The sequence below is a fragment of the Nasonia vitripennis genome, chromosome 5 (genome assembly GCF_009193385.2).
Source record: "Nasonia vitripennis strain AsymCx chromosome 5, Nvit_psr_1.1, whole genome shotgun sequence".
Lineage (NCBI taxonomy): Eukaryota > Metazoa > Arthropoda > Insecta > Hymenoptera > Pteromalidae > Nasonia > Nasonia vitripennis.
This window is the reverse complement of record NC_045761.1, coordinates 17,337,071-17,354,877: the sequence shown is the minus strand read 5'-3', so window position 1 is coordinate 17,354,877 and position 17,807 is coordinate 17,337,071. Positions and strand designations below refer to the sequence as shown.

Genomic DNA, 17,807 nt, shown 5'->3' with positions numbered 1-17,807 from the left:
TAAAAGATTTTGTGTACACAAGTTTTCAGGTTGGCTATACCGAGTTAAACAACCAGTGAGAGCACTGACAGCTGATCGGGAATCCACAGGTCGAAAAGTTAAATTTTGTCATCTCCACGGTTATAGACAGGCGAACTATTGTTATTGTGCGCCACAGGAAACTGTATTGTCATTACGACAGTGTTTATGTTTGTCAATTGAAAGAGACGCTTGTACGCCGCGGTGCCGGTATTACAGAAGCGTTTGTAGGTGCGGGTAGAGAGACGCCAATAAGAAACGCACGAGCGATCACTCGTAACGGAAAAAATTTTAATGAAACTGCGTCGGTCATTAACAGACGAATCTGCAAAGAGTTTCTCTATGTGATTGAAGACGCTGTTGTTTAGTATAATACGCGTATGCAGTACGAGTTCCTTGTAACAGGTAGGAATTGTTTGTGTTTGGTTTATTGGTTAGTTTGTTGTTTTAAGAGAAAGTTGCCCTACTAAAGAATGTTATTTGTTCAGGTACTGTAGATATAGAGGCAAAATGAATGACTCATTTTTGGAAGACTTGGATTTAATTCCTAAGGATACAAATGCACCTAAGAATCCTCAGTTGAATAATCGATACATAACCACACGTTCAATCCCTTCGAATGTTCGCACCAAAAATGAATTTGACAATCCAGAGGTGAAGCAAGAAAAGATCATTTCTTCATCAAGTGTACCCAAAACTAAAACTACTCGGCGCAGTGGGAGTCAGGACCCCAGTAAACTGACTGTAACAGAGAAGAAGCCACTCAGCTCAACTCCAAAATCAGAGAGAAAGAGTCAAGGAGAGGAGAACTTAATAAAGCCTGTTGAAAATCAAATAAAAATGGACAATCTTAAAGTAAAGCCACACGATGTAAAAGCAGTAACTAAATTGCAGGAAAATAAATCTGTGAAAGACCGAAGAAGATCAGGCAGCTCAACTGGTTCTAGTAGGTTTCTAGATGTATCTGGTAAGGAAAACACTCGACCACTGACTGACTCCTCTTCCTCAAGAGAAAGCGGCTCTCAAGCTGAATTGAAAAAGGATTTCAGTCGGCGTGCATCGGATGGTGTGAGCAGAAAATCAAGTGACATATTGGAGAAAACAGATCCTGTGATGTTTTTAAATGCTATTAAAGATCTTGTAAGTAGGTACACTGAACAAGAAACTGTAAAGGTTTTAAGAGCAATGCAAAATTTGCACATCAACTCTCAAGCAAATCTCATAAAACATCTTATGTTGCAAACAAGTGAATTAGTCAGAGAACTAGATCTTCACAAAAATTCTGGAAATGTGAAATCTCTCATTGAAGAGAACGAGAGGATGAGAGAAGATATATTTATACTGAGAGCAAGAAATGAAGTATTGCAGAAGAAAGTTGATGAAATGGCTTTAATAAAAGAGGAGAACATTTCTTTGAAGTTAAAATTGAAAGAACTGCAGCAGTGAGTCTTCAGACGTGAGTGCTGGTTTGCTTACTTGATTAAGACTTATTGTTAAACCTAATACATTATTTAAGTTTTTTATACGATCTGATTATCCATTACTCCTTACTGGATGTAAACCTTTTTTATACTCCGTTAGTGTATTTTTTTACATATTCATTATTAAAAAAAGTTGTTTATAGTTGTGCTTGTAACTTATTATTAAAAGATTCATGAGTGCCTTGAGGGGATGAATAAAAATTTTATACATAAGAATATTATTTATTATTAAGACAATATCAATAATATTTATATGCTACACTTAGTTAAATTATAAATCTCAGAATATGTACATTTTCTTTGATGAATTTACAAAAGGCTTTGCTAAATAAACATTCATGTGTAAATAAGAAAAAAAAGAAGCTACAACATGATTCCGCACAAATCTCATGAAAATGACATGCATGTATGCAATAGTTGTGTAATAAAAAAATAAAAAAAGATGCGTTTCATAATTGTAAAGTAATGAAGCATGTTTATGACGCACGATGTATAAATGACTTTCACGAGTGTATAAAATTGCTACACTTTTGTAGAAAACGTCTAATAAGTTTTTAAACTTTCTATAACGAATTGATTTTTAGATACGTCTCGATAACTGGTCCATCATCGATTCTGCAATGATTTTTTCCGTACACCACACATAATATCGTTATACTCAGCGTTATGTGCGCTGTAAGCATTCGTTCAGTAACACTCTTAAAAACTATGATATTTCTATGCTTAGACCATAGGAACGTACTCTCCTTTTTCGCGTTATCAACTATACTCAGAGATTCTTCGAACATTAGCGCATCGAAAATTTTGATAAAAGCCCGTAAACGAGATACTCTTTACAAATTGATTGAAATATAAAGAGAAATACGTTTTAAATTAAAATTAATATCTGGCAGCTCATTCGCTACGCTCTTCGTCGTGCAGTCTCCTTCGCAATTGACTTTCCTCGCCGTCGTCTACTTCGTCTCCACCGTTTTCGTCGATCTCGTTGTAGTTCTGATCGTCGTCGTCGCCGTCCGTTCGTTCGCCGGGTTCTGGTGGCCTCGTCCACCTATGCGAACAGAACAAAAGGGTTTATTTGCGCTCAGGAGTTTCCTTCAAAAGGCACATTATTGCAGTTGTTCAATTTTACCTGATCAACGTCTCCGGCGATCTATAGAGGAAAACGAGTTTCGCGAACAGATCCTCCTCGAGACACAGATCTCCGCTTTCTCGCACCAGGTAGATGTCCAGACAGAGTCTGAGTATCCGATCGACATAGGGTAGGTCCTCGAACATGATCTTTGGTGCCATATCACTGACCATCTTCTTAATGAAGCTGCTCACCAAAATGACCGCTGTGGTGTACAGTCCAAATATTCTGAAAATTCAATGGATTATTAAACAACTGTTTATAATTCTACTGAAAGAAATAGTAACTTGTGTCTACCCCAATCCACTGATGAAACTGAGACCTTCCGGGAAAACCTTGTCGTTGAACAAGAACATCATGATGTACGAGCAGTCGTTCAACGGGATCTCGTTCAGAGTTGTGTTGTAGATCGAGTCATTGCAAGCTTCATGAACGGCGAACCATTGTTGATTGATCGAGTTGTTAGTCACGACCAGCGTTACGTCTCTATACAGGTAGCTCATCGATTCTTCGTCCTCGGCGTCAAAGTTGATCTTGTCTGTTTAAAAGACATATTTACCGTTATTAATGAATCAATTCTAAATATAACTACAATATTATTCGAAACAAGGTATATGCACTCACTTTTATTGAACTGAACCAGTGGCTTCATCAGTTGTGGTACGACCGAAGTGGTCCTACTGGTGACCTTCAGGAACATCGGCAGTACGTTTTGCAGTAACACGCTCTTGCTCTTAATGTCGGATTGATTTCCGGCCCCATTACCCGATATCACCACGTCTGTAGCATTGTTTCCAGCCATAGGTTCCATGCTATCTCCGATACCGTTCAACGCGTCCAATAGATCTTTCCTCACCGGATTGATCACGCCGTTAACGAACGGTTCCAGCTTTATATCCCTGGTGTTTGACGTGACCCCAGAAGTGTCTTTCGATGCCGGTTTCTTCGACACAGTCCACTCCACGTGAATCGTCACGATATTGTCTGACATCAGCTCAGCTTTCAACCGATTTTTATCCGGTGGTGAGATGTTCCATAGTCTACCAGACTCTGTACTGAGTTTCACCGCTGCCACGTCCGTATTGATGTAGTTCTCGAGGAAAGTCACGGCGGATCGGTCACGATGCGTTACCTCATACAGCTCTCTTAGGTCATTGAAGTTCTTCTCGCTGTACTGGAAGATGGAACTGTTCTGTGCGGAGATCGTGTAGATCGGTTCGTATGATCCAATCTTCATATTTAGGGTGACTTCGTAGGGAAGGTTGGAGATGCCGACGGTGCTACCCAAGGCGAAGAGAAGTAGTGGGAACCAGATCATGCCGATCATGAGGAAGAGCGCACCACCACCTACGAGGTATTTGCTCATCTGGGCCTTCTTTATGCCGCGCTCTTGAGGGTAATCAGTTTCTAAGCCGCGCATACACTGAAAAAGGTAGTGATTTGTTAATCATTAATCTCCGCGGATACCAATATTTTCAATTGCTTTTACGTGGCTTACCTTTATTTGGTATATGTTGGCAAAGATATCTTCCATCTTGAACCAGTCCATCACCGTCATTGACGTGTCGGTCCAGATCCAATCCATGACAGCCCTCATTTCGAACAGGAATGGAACGACCATAAATCTATTTTAATTTCAACATTGATTAGTAAAAGTTTGATAAAAATTGTAAGATAATGATCCAATATCATTGCTAAGACTTACCCTTTGAATAGAGTATAATTAACAATGGTATACTTTTTGCACAAAAAGTTGCCTAGTATACGAGTGGGATAGCCAAGACGTAATTGGTAAGCTGCGAGAAGTAGATAGAAACACTTCACCATGTACCATATTTGGGGTATGACTTTCGTATTGAATTGCCTGCGAAAATTGATTCAAATATGAGTTATCTATTGAAATACACCATGGCATTTAATAAATTACAGAATCGCATATTTACCTCTCTGTAGCGCTTGGCAGGATAATGAACATCCAAATATGAACACCGACTACCAGGCAGTACTGGAATATCAGCTTTCCAGCGATAGATTTTTTCAAAAATAACGCCCTATCAATGACTATCAATGCGAATTGTAGCAACAACATAAGCAGGAATGGCATTGGCACTCGATTCTCTGCGAAGTACGTCGCGACGCCTCCATCGCCTTGCTGTGCCTGTGAAAAGAAAAAAAATAATTTTAATTGTTAAATGTTCAGCAGTGAATCCAAAATGTGTGGTAAATCAGGTTTACCCCAAAGGACGAAAATCCGAAGATCAAAAGAATGAAGTTAAAGAAGTCACAAAGGAACATGTAAGCGTAGACGTTTGTCTTCTCTTTGCCCGATTGGTCGAGGATATTTGCAAAGAACCTTCTCATGGGCTCCAAGTATTTAGAAAGCCTGAGAAAATAATCGAATTTATTATTGCAATTAGACAGGAAAATCACTATCATAAATTTTAGATAACTAACGTTAAACGCATTGCTTTCTGGAAATCTTCTTCTACCAGACTTCGTTCCGACGCCTGAATAACGACGAGCTTTTCGTTGTCACCGGTTGGTGGAGAATTGTTTTCAGTATCCCCAGGTACCTCCAACTGCAAGCTCAATGTTCTTCCTTGCGGTGTCGTGATTTCATTATTTACGTTACTCCTGAAAAGTATGATACATCGTATTAATAACTAGTAGAACAAAAACAAATCTGAATTTATAATTAGAAATAAACACGTACGTTGTGCCCCCTGCTTCCTCTTCTTGTGTAGGCTGCTGCGCGACCACCGCTTTATTTTCATCCTTATCTGCACTCGGTTGTCTTACAGCGGCGACTGTGAGACCTGATGGAATAATTTTTCGAGTCTTCAAGGATGGCGTCGTCCACTGTCCTAAGGACTTCAGCATGAACCTTCATGGCAAATAACAAAACCTTCTTAATCGATAAGGTCCATAAAGGGGTTTTGAAATGATTCAGACGTCGTTACTTACCGATGGAAAAATACAACTAGAAGAAGTAGCAAATCCCATAGGGCATAATTTGGTTTTCGTTCGACTCCTAAGATCCTCGGGATTTCGAAGGGGTAGGACGACATTTCCTTTTTGTTCCAGTAGAGGAACGCAGGTTGGCAGATACATTTTATTATAACTATGACCTACGCTTAATTATAACAACATTAAAAACAATTCTATACTTATCAGTTTTTCGACAAATATTTTCATTTACTGACCTCGATGTAAGCAATGAGTGTGATCCAGAAAGTCTTGGACGGTCTCGGGATGGTCAGCGATCCCCACAGGAACACCATCAAAGGTAGTGGCGTTGACAGGATCGAGGCGTTCTTGATTTGATGCAAGAAGACCATGAAGTAACACAGGAACGTCGAGTGGGCCAGGATACCGAACCAGACGGAAGCGGCTAATTGTATAATCGGAGGCTGGTCCACCTCGGACAGAACCGCCTCGTCGTCCTCACTGCGTTGTACAACTCCATGAGAGAATAGCGAGCTGTGCGTAGGATAAAAGATCGATTGAGTTTGGTTGTGATTTCCTTCGAAGTTGCTTTATTTACAAGTTTATGCAAATCGATGAGATATTGTACAGCTTGTTTTTACAGCGATAATGAAAATGAAATTTAGAAATATTGACAACACCACATCGAGACTAAAATACTGGCTTACAAGGATACGGACTTTGAAAATATTTTCAATTCTTTTTAGACCACAGAATCGCTAACATATTATTCGACATCGAAAGAAGAAAGCACGCCCAAAGCTCATGTTATGCCGAGTCATTGAGTAAACATTTCTATTTAATTTTTTGTTCACTTATTTTAATGGATCATACTTCCATTGTTATGCACTGCTTTAAAAAAGAAAATAATGGGTATTATAGCCAATTTTTAAACATATTAATTTTAGCCGGGTGACTGAAACAAAAGACATGGATTTTATAACACTTAAATTGCATGCAATTTAAGTTTCTCTGTACCTAGAGGAGGATATGTCCAATCCTCGCTCCAAACTTGGCGCTAAAATTCGGATGTGTGGCACTGACAGCGAACTTTCCTTCCTACTACAGACAATATGACACTATTCTACGAGCCACACACTTTTTGCCACATCAAAATCGGTATAAAATATTTATATTTTACATGGAATTAAATTTCAAAATTATCACTCTTATACTGGTATAAGAAAATCATTTGTCTTTAAATATATTCTTTAAAATTTTAACTTCTTTCGTCAGAAATAATAAACGTGTAACACAAACATAGACATGTGCCTACCTCTTTCTACTCCGGTCATCTCTGGTACTTGGTCCTTCGCCGGGGTCATCGACAATGTCGTCTGGATTCCCATTAACGGGTGATCTATTGAGGCAAGCGTTTCACTACTACTAACTAGTAATTTACAACTTATGATGTAAGAATATCGCGCAAGCCATTATATCTAATAGTGACAAATATCTTTTCAACAGCTGTGATTGTGAATATTCAAATCTGTTACGCAAAAAATTCTTCATTTTAAACGTAAATTTATAAATATACAGATTGTTATATTGATTAAAAATTTGATATTGCATCGTATTTTCGATTTCTAAGGTTACTACTGTTGTTATTAACTACATAAGCGTCTACTTGATTTAATGAGAAGCGATACGGTTAGTAACTAGACAATATAGGTATTAGCCAATTGCCTTTTGCGAAAGCTATTGCTTTTATGTACCTTTGTTTGACTATCGGCAACGGCTGCCATATCTGACTTATTCCCAGACGTGTGCCCATTCGGAAATCTGGTTTGGCCTGTGGGTAATCAAAAACATAATTAAAATAGAGCTTTTCAATTTCACGGTTCGTATCCAAATTAGCATATAATTTCACACGTTCGACCCACCTTTAATAGCTTCTTTTCCTTAGCCAACACCTTTCTGACGTATCGGTAATCGTTGGAGTAGCGATTTAAGTACCTGGTCATGGACACCATGGTGCTGTTGATAAATGCCCAAATGAATCTGAAGTACGTTAGGAAAGAGACCTTGGGCTCATCCGTTTCTTCTTTGGATTTGGAGGCGTCGACGTCGTCAATCTCCGAAATCTTGTCTAGATCCTCGTCTAGATCGTCGCCTTCGATGGCTGAACTGAGGCTCGCTTGTTCGGGCAGCTGCGTGAAGAATCAACCGAAGGAAAGATTAATTTTTGATATGACACGCGTAGCTCAGCTCCATCCGTGTTTTAGAAGACAAACTACAGTGCACAATATACCACTGAACATTTTTGTTGCACAATTATATTTTATGTATTAGCTGCAAGCTCGAAGTGTATGCAAATTCAACTTTTTACGTTGTTGTGAAATCTGCATATGGGCTGAAGTTCAAAATTAATTTTAAAGTTAGTTAGCATTCGTTTTATAATTTTATACAGGAGCATTTTGCAGTCTTGAAGAAAATGAAACTAATTTTAAACTTCAATCCATTATCCGACTTAAAAAGCTGGCTGTTTTTACATATTAGGCAAAGCCTTAGCCAACAGAATGATAGTAATTCCTGTGGAAGACGTTAAGTGTTGGTAATATAACGTCGCAGTTATTGGCGATCTACTGTACGTGAAAAATCAGAGTTAAACGCATTATATAGTGCCTCAATCGTCGCAGGATACGAAACTTTGTCTGCGTTTGTGTTGCACGTATAAGGTTGTGTTAAGAGGCAGAATGTAAAATAAGGACGAAGCGAAAATTCGGGAAAATAAAGAAGAAATTGATAGTTTCTTTAAATTTCAAACTGTTCTCTATAGTCGGGCATGCATTATTAATTTATTAAAGTTATGCTAAAAGCTTAATTAGTGACTCAAGCGTATATATATATATATATATATATATATATATATATATAGTATAGTGTTTGAAAGCTCTAATCGAACATAAAAAGCATCGACGGTCAAAGTATAAATAACGTTACACAAATCGTTGAAATAAGGCGCATATTATCCAGACCGACAAGTTCCCGTATTCCCATAAACACTTGTTACACAGTTTCACGAAGAGGTGAGAAAAAAAAACAGTAAAAAGACGCATTGAACGAACAAAATAAGAGAGGAAAAATGAAAGTTAAGAGAGTATAGCCATGACAGGATAGGTATAGGATTTACAAAAACGAAAAAAAGGATAAGTGCGCAGGATAGCTGAAAGAAAAAGATTGAGAAAGAGAGAGAAAGAAGAGAAGTGTAGGCATGCAGGACTTTTGGAGGACAATCTCACATCGGTAGCCGCGGCAGTGTCGGTATCGGAACGAGCGCTCAGATAGGACATGGATGATTTCTTGCGGGTCAGCGGCACACTCCTACGTCGGATTTTCATGGCGTCCTTTTGCGTTCCTCCGTACAGCGCGACATGCGTCGCTATTTCAATGTCTGTTTTAATCAGCGTGTTCATCAGCTGCAAAATCGCAACCACTCAAAACCCGTCAGTTTAGCCGTTCTCTGGTCGGTGACCGCTGCGCGAGCAGCTTTTATTTTTTGTTAATATTCATATTATAGGATCATATGTGTGTCTTTAGTGTCGCTTCTGTGAGTGATATTGAGATATATACTTGGAAATTCGGGCGAAAACCAGTTATGCGTGACAGAATGAGTGAATTCATAAATAAAATCGATCGTTTCTCGAGAATACAAAGTAAATACCCCAAAAAAACGTATGGTAAGCTTCGTACGGTTGTAACAAACAAAGGGATGAACAACAAGAAGTTAATGCAAAAGGGATCAAAGGGGGGAAAACCCGTAAAATTGAAAATCAAAAGCAAATATTTGGTTGGCGAAAATTTCTGGCGAGATAGCAATCGCAACATGTTTATAAGATAACTCTGACTAGCTGTATGTATTTGATTGCGCTTGCTAGATCTGATTTGGTAAGCTTTTATTTGTTTTCAATAAAAAACACACATTACTATGTTCTAGGGCTTGTTACTTTCGGTGTGGGAGTAGGCTTGTTATTGTGTAATCATGCTTCGTTTGAACAAATTTATTTGCAGTTAACATTTTGCCAACAATTAATTACTAGCAAATAAATTCTTCTTTATAGTGTGTATTTTTGTTTTACTGTGTTTTCGGAAAACATAATAATCGATGATAAATATCGAGAGAGTAATATGTGTAAAATAATTAAAAATTTGCTTATACAATGTGTAAACCTAGGCAAGTAATATTATATCTATATTTGATTTTTTTTTCAAATCATTGCACAATAATATTGTGTAAGGAATTTTCATGAATGGAAAATAAAAAAAACTCACCTCAGATATGGTCATTCGGCGAGTTCTCTGTTCACGCTCGCGACGCTGATTTTCCTCTTCCAATATGTCCTTCTCGGGTTGTAAATCGGTCAAGTCGTCGTCGTCCATGTCGTCGAACATGTAGTAATCTCCCGATCGGATGGCTGCAGAGGAAATACGAGATTAGCAATTTTTTGTAAAACCAGAAAAGCGACGAAAAGCAACGGATATTTCGTTCTACGAAAGCAAGTTTATAAAAAAAGCTTACGTAAATAATTCGTACCTTACGTACGTATTACATATACATGCTAGTAAGAATGTTACATTCTACTTTAATTGAAAATGAACCAATGCATTTAATACTATACAACGAAAAATATCAAGAATAATTTACAAATTATTTACAAAACTGGATAGGAGATAAGTAAATGTTATTATATTGCTCTGGATTCTGTGGAATCAGGGAATTTGTCGGGGCTGCAAAGAAATTGATTTTTAACAATTACCCTGTACGTGTGTCTTTGGACTATTATGCATGTACAACGGCCGTTCAAGCTGCCTATACAAAGTATCTGTGGAGTAGAAAAAAACAAAAAGAAAAATAATGATGTTTATTTACATAAAAATAATTTATAGCACAGTGTGGCTAAAATCCGCTGTTAAGCCTCGCCTATCTGTGACTAAAGTAGTCCTTTTTTGCACTGTGTTGATCACACTCGCTACGCTCGTGCGCTAACCTCACGGTGCAAATAAGGACTACTTTAGTCACGAATAGGCGAGACTTGCGGATTTTAGCAGTCTGTGCTATAAAATTTTATACAATACTCTTGACTTAAATGGTTCTTTTTTACACGGCGCTTAGCGCCCCCGCTATGCTCGAGTGCTAACTGCGCCATGTAAAAAAGAACCATTTAAGTCACATGTATCGTAATCTACTATTAGTAGTAGTAATTATATGTACATATTTTTTATGATTAATAGAAATATGATTGCCACCCTAATATAGAGACACAAACATCACAAACATTTATACAAAGGATTTATTGGACGATTTATGGATTTGCGGGAAAGTTTCCAAGGAGATAACAGGTTCTGAAATTAAAAGATTGTCGTATTTTTTATACGGTATCAATTGGTGCGATTTCTATAGATTGCGTGTATTTATAAGACGTATTCTGAGAATAGATATAGAGATGAAAGATGTTGCGTTCATTTTTTAAGAAAACTTGTCATCAGTAGAATCAGCCGACATGGATTAGACGTTCTTGTTGGTTCTATCCATTCTCCACGTATTCATACCCAATATAATACAATGTATTCTCTTCGAACGCTCGCATCTTCTACCGAAAGCTCATATGTACAAGAAAAAAGTCCACCACTAGAGGTTCACAGTATAAACAGCAACAACAACGAAGACGACGACGACGTAGACAACAGAGCTTCAGCATCATCTACTATCTCATTACACGTATGATGCGATCTGGGCGATCTCGAGGCCGTGGAGATGATTGACCTTCTGGGTGTCCTTGGTGCGTTAGTCCAGGAACTTTCAGCGTAGCTGGACTGTCTTCTGTGCGACCTTCTCTCAATGTTGCTCAACTTTCCGATAACGCTGTCCTCCTCCTGTTGTGGTCGCCTACCGTAAGGCGGAGGTGAGAACACCGGGAAGGTCTCGTCAGGCGATGGACCTCTGGGGTTCAGTTCACTACTCGGTGGTGAGCCAAAGGAAATGCGTGTAGGCTCGAGGTAGCCTTCTAGGCTCACCGTCATTATGGCTGAGTTAGGGGACGGTGGTTGCAATAGAGAAGCTGCGCGAGGTGTTAGTGGTGGAGGTTCTTCCTCGTCTTCGTCTTCGTCGATTGGTGTTTGGTAGCCCTGAGGTGGCGTATGCGACGACGAGATGCAGGATGACATGCTGGATGTGCGAGCCAATGGAGCTTCGCCTTTTGTGGGAGTTAGCAATGTTTTTTTTTTAATGAGAAGAAATGTGAGGGTTCCCTTTTTTTAACGTTTATATTTTGATAGTTGCAAAAGTTCTTGTTTATCGATTTTTATGGTAGGATATGATTAGTTGTAAAAAGATATTAGTAGTGGATACAAATGGATATGTGAGTCAATAAGATTACTCTCATTCGCAGCCGTTCAAATCAGTTCTATATTTATGAAAAACTTATCACCTATGAATCACTTTAGTTTTATCATCGCTTGCACTTGCGTCATCGTGAGTAATGAACTATTTTCAATAGATTATGATTATTGTTGCGTCGCAACACGGCTCACGAGGTGGTGGCAGCACCTGCCGGGCGCTTCGTTCTTGCGCGCGCATTCGCGCCACGTTTTTTGCCATCTTCCCGCGCGGGTGCATGCCGGTCAGTCAGTCGACAGCCATTCCAACGAGCGGAAGTCTTCCTCGTTGTTGACTTTGCTTTACGCGATTACGATTATAAAGTTCAAACTAATATCGCGAGTTTAATATTCAATTAAATCGCATTTTATTCATAACCGACCCACGAGCGGTTTGCCTTTGTTGTGGCCTAGCGACGTATATACGGGACCCCACGAGTCGCGTGTTGCGTTCATCAACCGACCCACGTTCGGTTTTCTTTTCTTTTGTCAAACTGTGACAGCAACAATAAAATTGAACAGTCGTGTGTGCATGTGAATGTGTGATTTGCGTGTACCGCGTGTTACGTGCGCGCTCAACGGCGTTTTTCTTTGTGTCGACTTCACTCGCAGTTTTGTATTCTTAATCAACGTTTGTTTTTCTTGTGTTCTTCTTAATAAATTGGGTTTTTTATGTCTGCGGACTTTTTCCCATAAAAAGTGTTATTTTATTTAATTTCCTTCAAAAATATTAAAATCAGTGAAAATCTTAAAATCAGTAATAATTAAATCATTCGAATCTCAATATAGCTAAAAACTTAATTCGGTCTTGTCTGCTCTCAAGGCAAACAAAGACTTCGCGAAATAACTTCTTTTTTTTTGATGTTGAATTTATTTTGCAATTTCTTCATGGTGCCTCCTGTGAGGTCTTTCCTCACTATCGTTCGCGAGTGACGTCACACAAACAAGTGCCGACCCGTTGTGCGCGTGGCAACCGGTGTATCGGTGGCGATTCTGCGAAAAACTCTCGCGTCATAAAGGGCCGAAAGTTTCGTCGAACGTGACGTCATCCAACTCTATCAACATCATCATTGTCTTGCCGCCGTCACTCCACGACCAGGTCACCTCTCCACCCAGCTGGCCATCTCGTCGTGAAGGATGTCCAGGATTGTGATTAAGATAAGTTTTTGTTTCAATTCTCTCGCCTCTATTAATCATATACTTGCATTCGTTTGAGTTTTCCGCAAGCGTTTTTTCGAATAGTTATCCGATTATTATATTTTGATTTCCGGAATCGTTTTCTCCACGGTTTCGGAAATTTATTAGGACGTTGCGTTGCTTCGTTATTCGAAAATAACGATTCGCAATTAGTTATCTTTTCTTGGTCAATTTAATTGAATTTTATAAAGTTTTTTTTTTTTTTATTTTTTATTGCCTTGTATCATCCTTTCACTTCGTTATAATTTAAATTTTTTATAATAATTAATCAAGTTCTTGAATTTATTCCTTTGCTTGGACTAGAGTAACTTCAGTAAATTAAAATCATTTTGTGTAATCTAAAGGCCAAGCAATTTTTTCGTATAACTAGCTTTTTACGTTATTTAAAAGTTTATTTTCCCTTTTTGGTTACATTCATATTTTTCAACAATGTCTCTCACTGCTGACCAAAGCAAGCGTGTTGCATACATTCAACAAAAATATAAGTCACTCGAATCTCAAATAACGAGAGTCGAAACTTATGTCAAGGGTGCCAACCCAGAGGCAACCAATGCGAAGTTAAGGTTGGATATTTTGTCTTCATTACACAAGGAGTACATGAAGTACAATGATGAACTTTCCCAGTTAGATCCCGACAATCCTTCGATAGGTTCGTTTCCCGATCTCTCTGATCGTTATTTTGAGGTTGGCGCTGCTGTTGAGAAACTTCAACGGAGTGTTGATCCGCCAATCCCAATTGCGAATTCCACTCTGAATGCGAGTACAATCGTTCTCGCGGAGCATCAGGCTCTTCCCAAAATTCCTCAGGTATCACTGCCTATGTTTGACGGTAATCGTGAAACTTGGTCCCATTTCAAGAGCAAATTCACCACGCTCGTTCATACTCGTACGGACATATCGGATGCCGTGAAGGCCGGTCAGTTGTTTTCTCTGCTCACAGGAGCGGCTTTAGCAAAGGTGTCCCATTACGATCCGTGTGAAGCCGATTATCAGAAGGCTTGGACCAGTCTTCTCAGTTTTTACGATCAAAAGCGTATCGTCGCAAATCAACATTTAGATGCTCTGTTAGATCTTCCTCGCTTGCAGAAGGCGTGCGATGAGGATTTGTCATCTTTGGTGGACAACGTTCGCCAACGTCTCAATATTCTTGAGCGCTTGGGAAGAGCGCCTAGCGAAGATTTAGTTGTTAGGATAATAGAGAGGTGTCTACCTCCTGCAGTTTCTAGTAGATGGCAAGATAGACTAGAACCCAATGCTTTCCCTAAGTTGGACGATCTTCTCAAGTTTATTGACAATACAGTGTTCAAACTGCAATCTCTGCATGGCACTTTTTCGACTGCTCCCAATAGCAGAAAACGTTCTGGGGAAGCCGTTCCGCAATCGCATTCTAAGAACCCGAAACAGAACGCTCGTTCTCTGGTCACTTCTGGAGTGTCTTCAACTTCTCAAGCTTCTCAAATCACTTGTCCAAAATGCAAGGGCGAACACAATTTATTCAGATGTGTTGATTTTGAGAAGCTGTCCGTTTCAGAACGATGGAAATTCGTAAACAGCAATAAGGTGTGCCGCAATTGTCTCGGAAAACATCCTTTTCCATGCAAGAGTGAACACCGTTGCAAGAAGTGTTCGAAGGCTCATCACACAAAACTCCACAATGATAAGGGTTCTGGATCGCAGTCGTCGAAGGCGCCAGAGGCGTCAAAGACTTCTGAATCTTCAACTAAAGAGGTTCCTAATTCTTCGAATCCTCAATCATGACTCCATGGATACACATATACTTCTGTTGCTTTTCCCATGGACTCTCAATTGATGACAACTGCTGTTGTCAAGATTCAAGATTTTCGAGGAAATTTTATCGTGGCACGTGCTCTGCTTGATACCTGTTCCAACGTAAATCTAGTTTCAGAAAAATTTGCTAAAAAATTAAATTTAATAGAACATTCTTGCCTCGTTAACATAGGAGCAGTTGACCAACTGTGCACTGTTTCAAAGAGTCAAATTTCAACTACTTTGCAATCGAGTTATAACAAATTTCAAGCTAATTTACACCTTTTGCTAGTTCCGAATATCGCAGAAGCCGTGCCTAACGAAGCTTTTCCTCGCGATCGTTTTGACATCCCGAAACATATTCAACTCGCCGATCCTCAGTTTCATTTGCCTAAACCCATCGATCTGCTCCTTGCTTCTAAAACTACTTTGTCCACCTTTGCGGTAGGACAGATTAAATTGCGTAACGAGGAAACTCGATCGGAGATCATCCTACAAAAAACTAGGTTAGGATGGTTAGTAGCTGGAGGTGTAGACCCGCTTACTTCTTCAAAACAAGCTTCATGTAACATCGTTAAAGTGGACAAACTTCTCGAACGTTTTTGGCAAATCGAAGAATTTCCTAATGAACCCGTAAGATCTCGGGAAGAAATAGCTTGCGAAGAGCATTACGTCGCTCACACCACTCGTGACCCTGTCTCCGGTCGATACACGGTTCGCTTACCCTTTAAGGACAACAAGTTTGAGTTAGGTAGTTCTCGATCACAGGCCCTTCGTCGTTATTATTCTCTTGAACGAAGGTTCGAGAAAGATCCTAAGTTAAAGGCTGACTATTACAAAGTTATGGAAGAATACATCACTTTAGGTCATATGACTCCTAATGACGACACCGAAGACGGCTGTTATCTGCCTCATCACGTTGTGGTCAAGGAGTCCAGCGAAACCACGCAGTATAGGGTTGTTTTCGATGCTTCCTCTAAAACTTCGACAGGCATTTCGCTTAATGATATTCTCCTTGTGGGTCCCACTATTCAAAACACCATCTTCGAGCAAGTTTTACGTTTTCGTAGCCATCTATTCGTTGTAACAGCGGACATCGAAAAGATGTACCGTCAAATTCTTGTCCATCCAGAAGATCGAAAATTCCAAAAGGTACTTTGGCCTGATCCAAAAACAGGAAAATTGAGAACTTGGGCATTAAATACCGTCACTTTTGGCATGGCTGCTGCCCCTTTCTTAGCAATACGCACAATTCATCAACTCGCTCACGATGAAGCGAAGGATTTTCCTCGAGCTAGCAAATTGCTTATTCGCGACTTTTACGTCGACGACTTTGTATCCGGAGCGGATTCGTTCGAGGAGATTTTAGCCATTCGTGACGAAATGATTGCGTTGCTGCGTCGAGGCGGTTTTCTGATTCGAAAATGGGCATCGAACCATCGATCTATTTTGGACAAAATAGATTCAGGAGTTTTCGAGTTGGATCACATGGTCAAAGAGACTCCAATCCAGAAAACGCTGGGAATCATTTGGGATTCCGAGAATGACCAATTAAAATATACAGTTGTAAAAATGGATAACGAGACTACTGTGACCAAGCGAAGGCTCCTATCAGAGATATCCAAGATCTTTGATCCTCTTGGATTGTTAGGACCAATTATCTTGTATGCTAAGGTGTTGATGCAAGACTGTTGGAAATCTAAGGTAAATTGGGATGAATCTCTTTCTCAGGATGTCTATACCAAATGGCATTCGTTTTCTATTCAGTTGCCTCTTCTTACGGAATTCTCAATTCCTCGCACGATTTTGATTGCGAATCCCATTAGGAGCGAGCTTCATGGATTTTGCGATGCTTGTATTTCTGGATACGGAGCATGTCTATTTGTCAAATCATCTGACGCTCTTGGACATGTCTCTATTCGATTGCTTTGCAGTAAATCTAGAGTGGCTTCTCTGAAGGGACTTACCATTCCTAAGCTAGAACTCAGCGCGGCTGTAGTTCTTCGAAAGCTCCTTTCTGAGTCTAAATCTCAACTCCATTTTTCCATTGATCAGATCTACCTTTGGTCCGATTCAACCATCGTTCTCTTTTGGTTAAAGAAATCTCCTCACGTATTGCAAACTTTCGAGGCTAATCGGGTATCGTACATCCAATCGTTACCAGACATCGTGCATTGGCGACATGTTAAGTCTGAAGACAATCCAGCTGACTCACTTTCCAGAGGCCAATTACCATCTGAATTTCTAGCTAATTCTTTGTGGAATTCTGGTCCTGATTGGTTACGTCTTCCCGAAGGAGAATGGCCTGAATCATCCACTCCTTGCTCATCGGTAACTCTAGGTCTCAAAAGGGCTGGTTGTTTTCTTACCAAGCCTGCATACAGCGAAATCTATTTGCGTTTCTCGAGTTTTGAACGATTTGTGAGGGTTGTTGCTTTTATTCTGCGTTGGAAACGAATCAGATCTCAAAAGAAACCAGAACGGTTGTTCCCAGAGATCTCCGAATCGAAGGATAGGATTTCCAAGATTCTCCAGTTGATCCGACCATTGGAGGTCTCTGAATTATTAAATTCAGAAGATCAAATCATATTCATGGTTCAATCCGAAAATTTTTCAATTGAAATTCGTCAATTGAAAAAATTTCCCAATCTCAAAACTTGGTTAGGCAGTTTACATCCTTTTATCAAAGACGACAAGTTACTTCGGGTAGGGGGTCGTTTGAAATTGTCGGATCTTCCATACAATCAAAAACATCCAGTTTTACTTCCTAGTAAACATCCGGTTACAGATATGATTATCCGCCAGGTTCATCGTGTCAATCTCCACGCTGGAATTCAATCCACTCTTTCTTCCAT

General features: G+C 39.5%; 2 protein-coding genes across 12 annotated transcripts in view; one reads left to right on the top strand and one right to left on the bottom strand.

The window, feature by feature from the left end:
• Nucleotides 1-12: 12 nt before the first annotated feature.
• LOC100679491 lies at nucleotides 13-1,940 on the top strand. The gene is made up of 2 exons (XM_008204081.4): nucleotides 13-423; nucleotides 507-1,940. The coding sequence occupies exon 2, from the start codon at nucleotides 529-531 to the stop codon at nucleotides 1,462-1,464; it is 936 nt and encodes a 311-aa protein (XP_008202303.1). The 5' UTR covers nucleotides 13-423; nucleotides 507-528; the 3' UTR covers nucleotides 1,465-1,940.
• Nucleotides 1,706-17,807, bottom strand: part of LOC100119011 (piezo-type mechanosensitive ion channel component) — a 38,621-nt gene continuing 22,519 nt past the window's right edge. For 4 of the 11 annotated variants that reach the window (XM_031932744.2, XM_016986241.3, XM_016986243.3 and 1 more), the window contains 19 exons: nucleotides 10,371-10,436; nucleotides 9,886-10,028; nucleotides 8,856-9,032; nucleotides 7,497-7,763; nucleotides 7,329-7,405; nucleotides 6,890-6,973; nucleotides 6,592-6,675; nucleotides 5,832-6,108; nucleotides 5,593-5,756; nucleotides 5,342-5,512; nucleotides 5,083-5,262; nucleotides 4,864-5,011; nucleotides 4,572-4,786; nucleotides 4,334-4,492; nucleotides 4,127-4,253; nucleotides 3,253-4,051; nucleotides 2,926-3,166; nucleotides 2,629-2,856; nucleotides 1,706-2,547 (listed from right to left, as the gene is read on the bottom strand). In XM_031932744.2, coding sequence (XP_031788604.1) covers nucleotides 2,394-2,547; nucleotides 2,629-2,856; nucleotides 2,926-3,166; nucleotides 3,253-4,051; nucleotides 4,127-4,253; nucleotides 4,334-4,492; nucleotides 4,572-4,786; nucleotides 4,864-5,011; nucleotides 5,083-5,262; nucleotides 5,342-5,512; nucleotides 5,593-5,756; nucleotides 5,832-6,108; nucleotides 6,592-6,675; nucleotides 6,890-6,973; nucleotides 7,329-7,405; nucleotides 7,497-7,763; nucleotides 8,856-9,032; nucleotides 9,886-10,028; nucleotides 10,371-10,436 — 3,761 coding nt within the window. In that variant the 3' untranslated portion in view covers nucleotides 1,706-2,393. The remainder of the gene's footprint in view (nucleotides 2,548-2,628; nucleotides 2,857-2,925; nucleotides 3,167-3,252; nucleotides 4,052-4,126; nucleotides 4,254-4,333; nucleotides 4,493-4,571; nucleotides 4,787-4,863; nucleotides 5,012-5,082; nucleotides 5,263-5,341; nucleotides 5,513-5,592; nucleotides 5,757-5,831; nucleotides 6,109-6,591; nucleotides 6,676-6,889; nucleotides 6,974-7,328; nucleotides 7,406-7,496; nucleotides 7,764-8,855; nucleotides 9,033-9,885; nucleotides 10,029-10,370; nucleotides 10,437-17,807) is intronic. The other 7 variants (XM_031932747.2, XM_008204101.4, XM_031932749.2 and 4 more) reach the window with 5 other exon arrangements.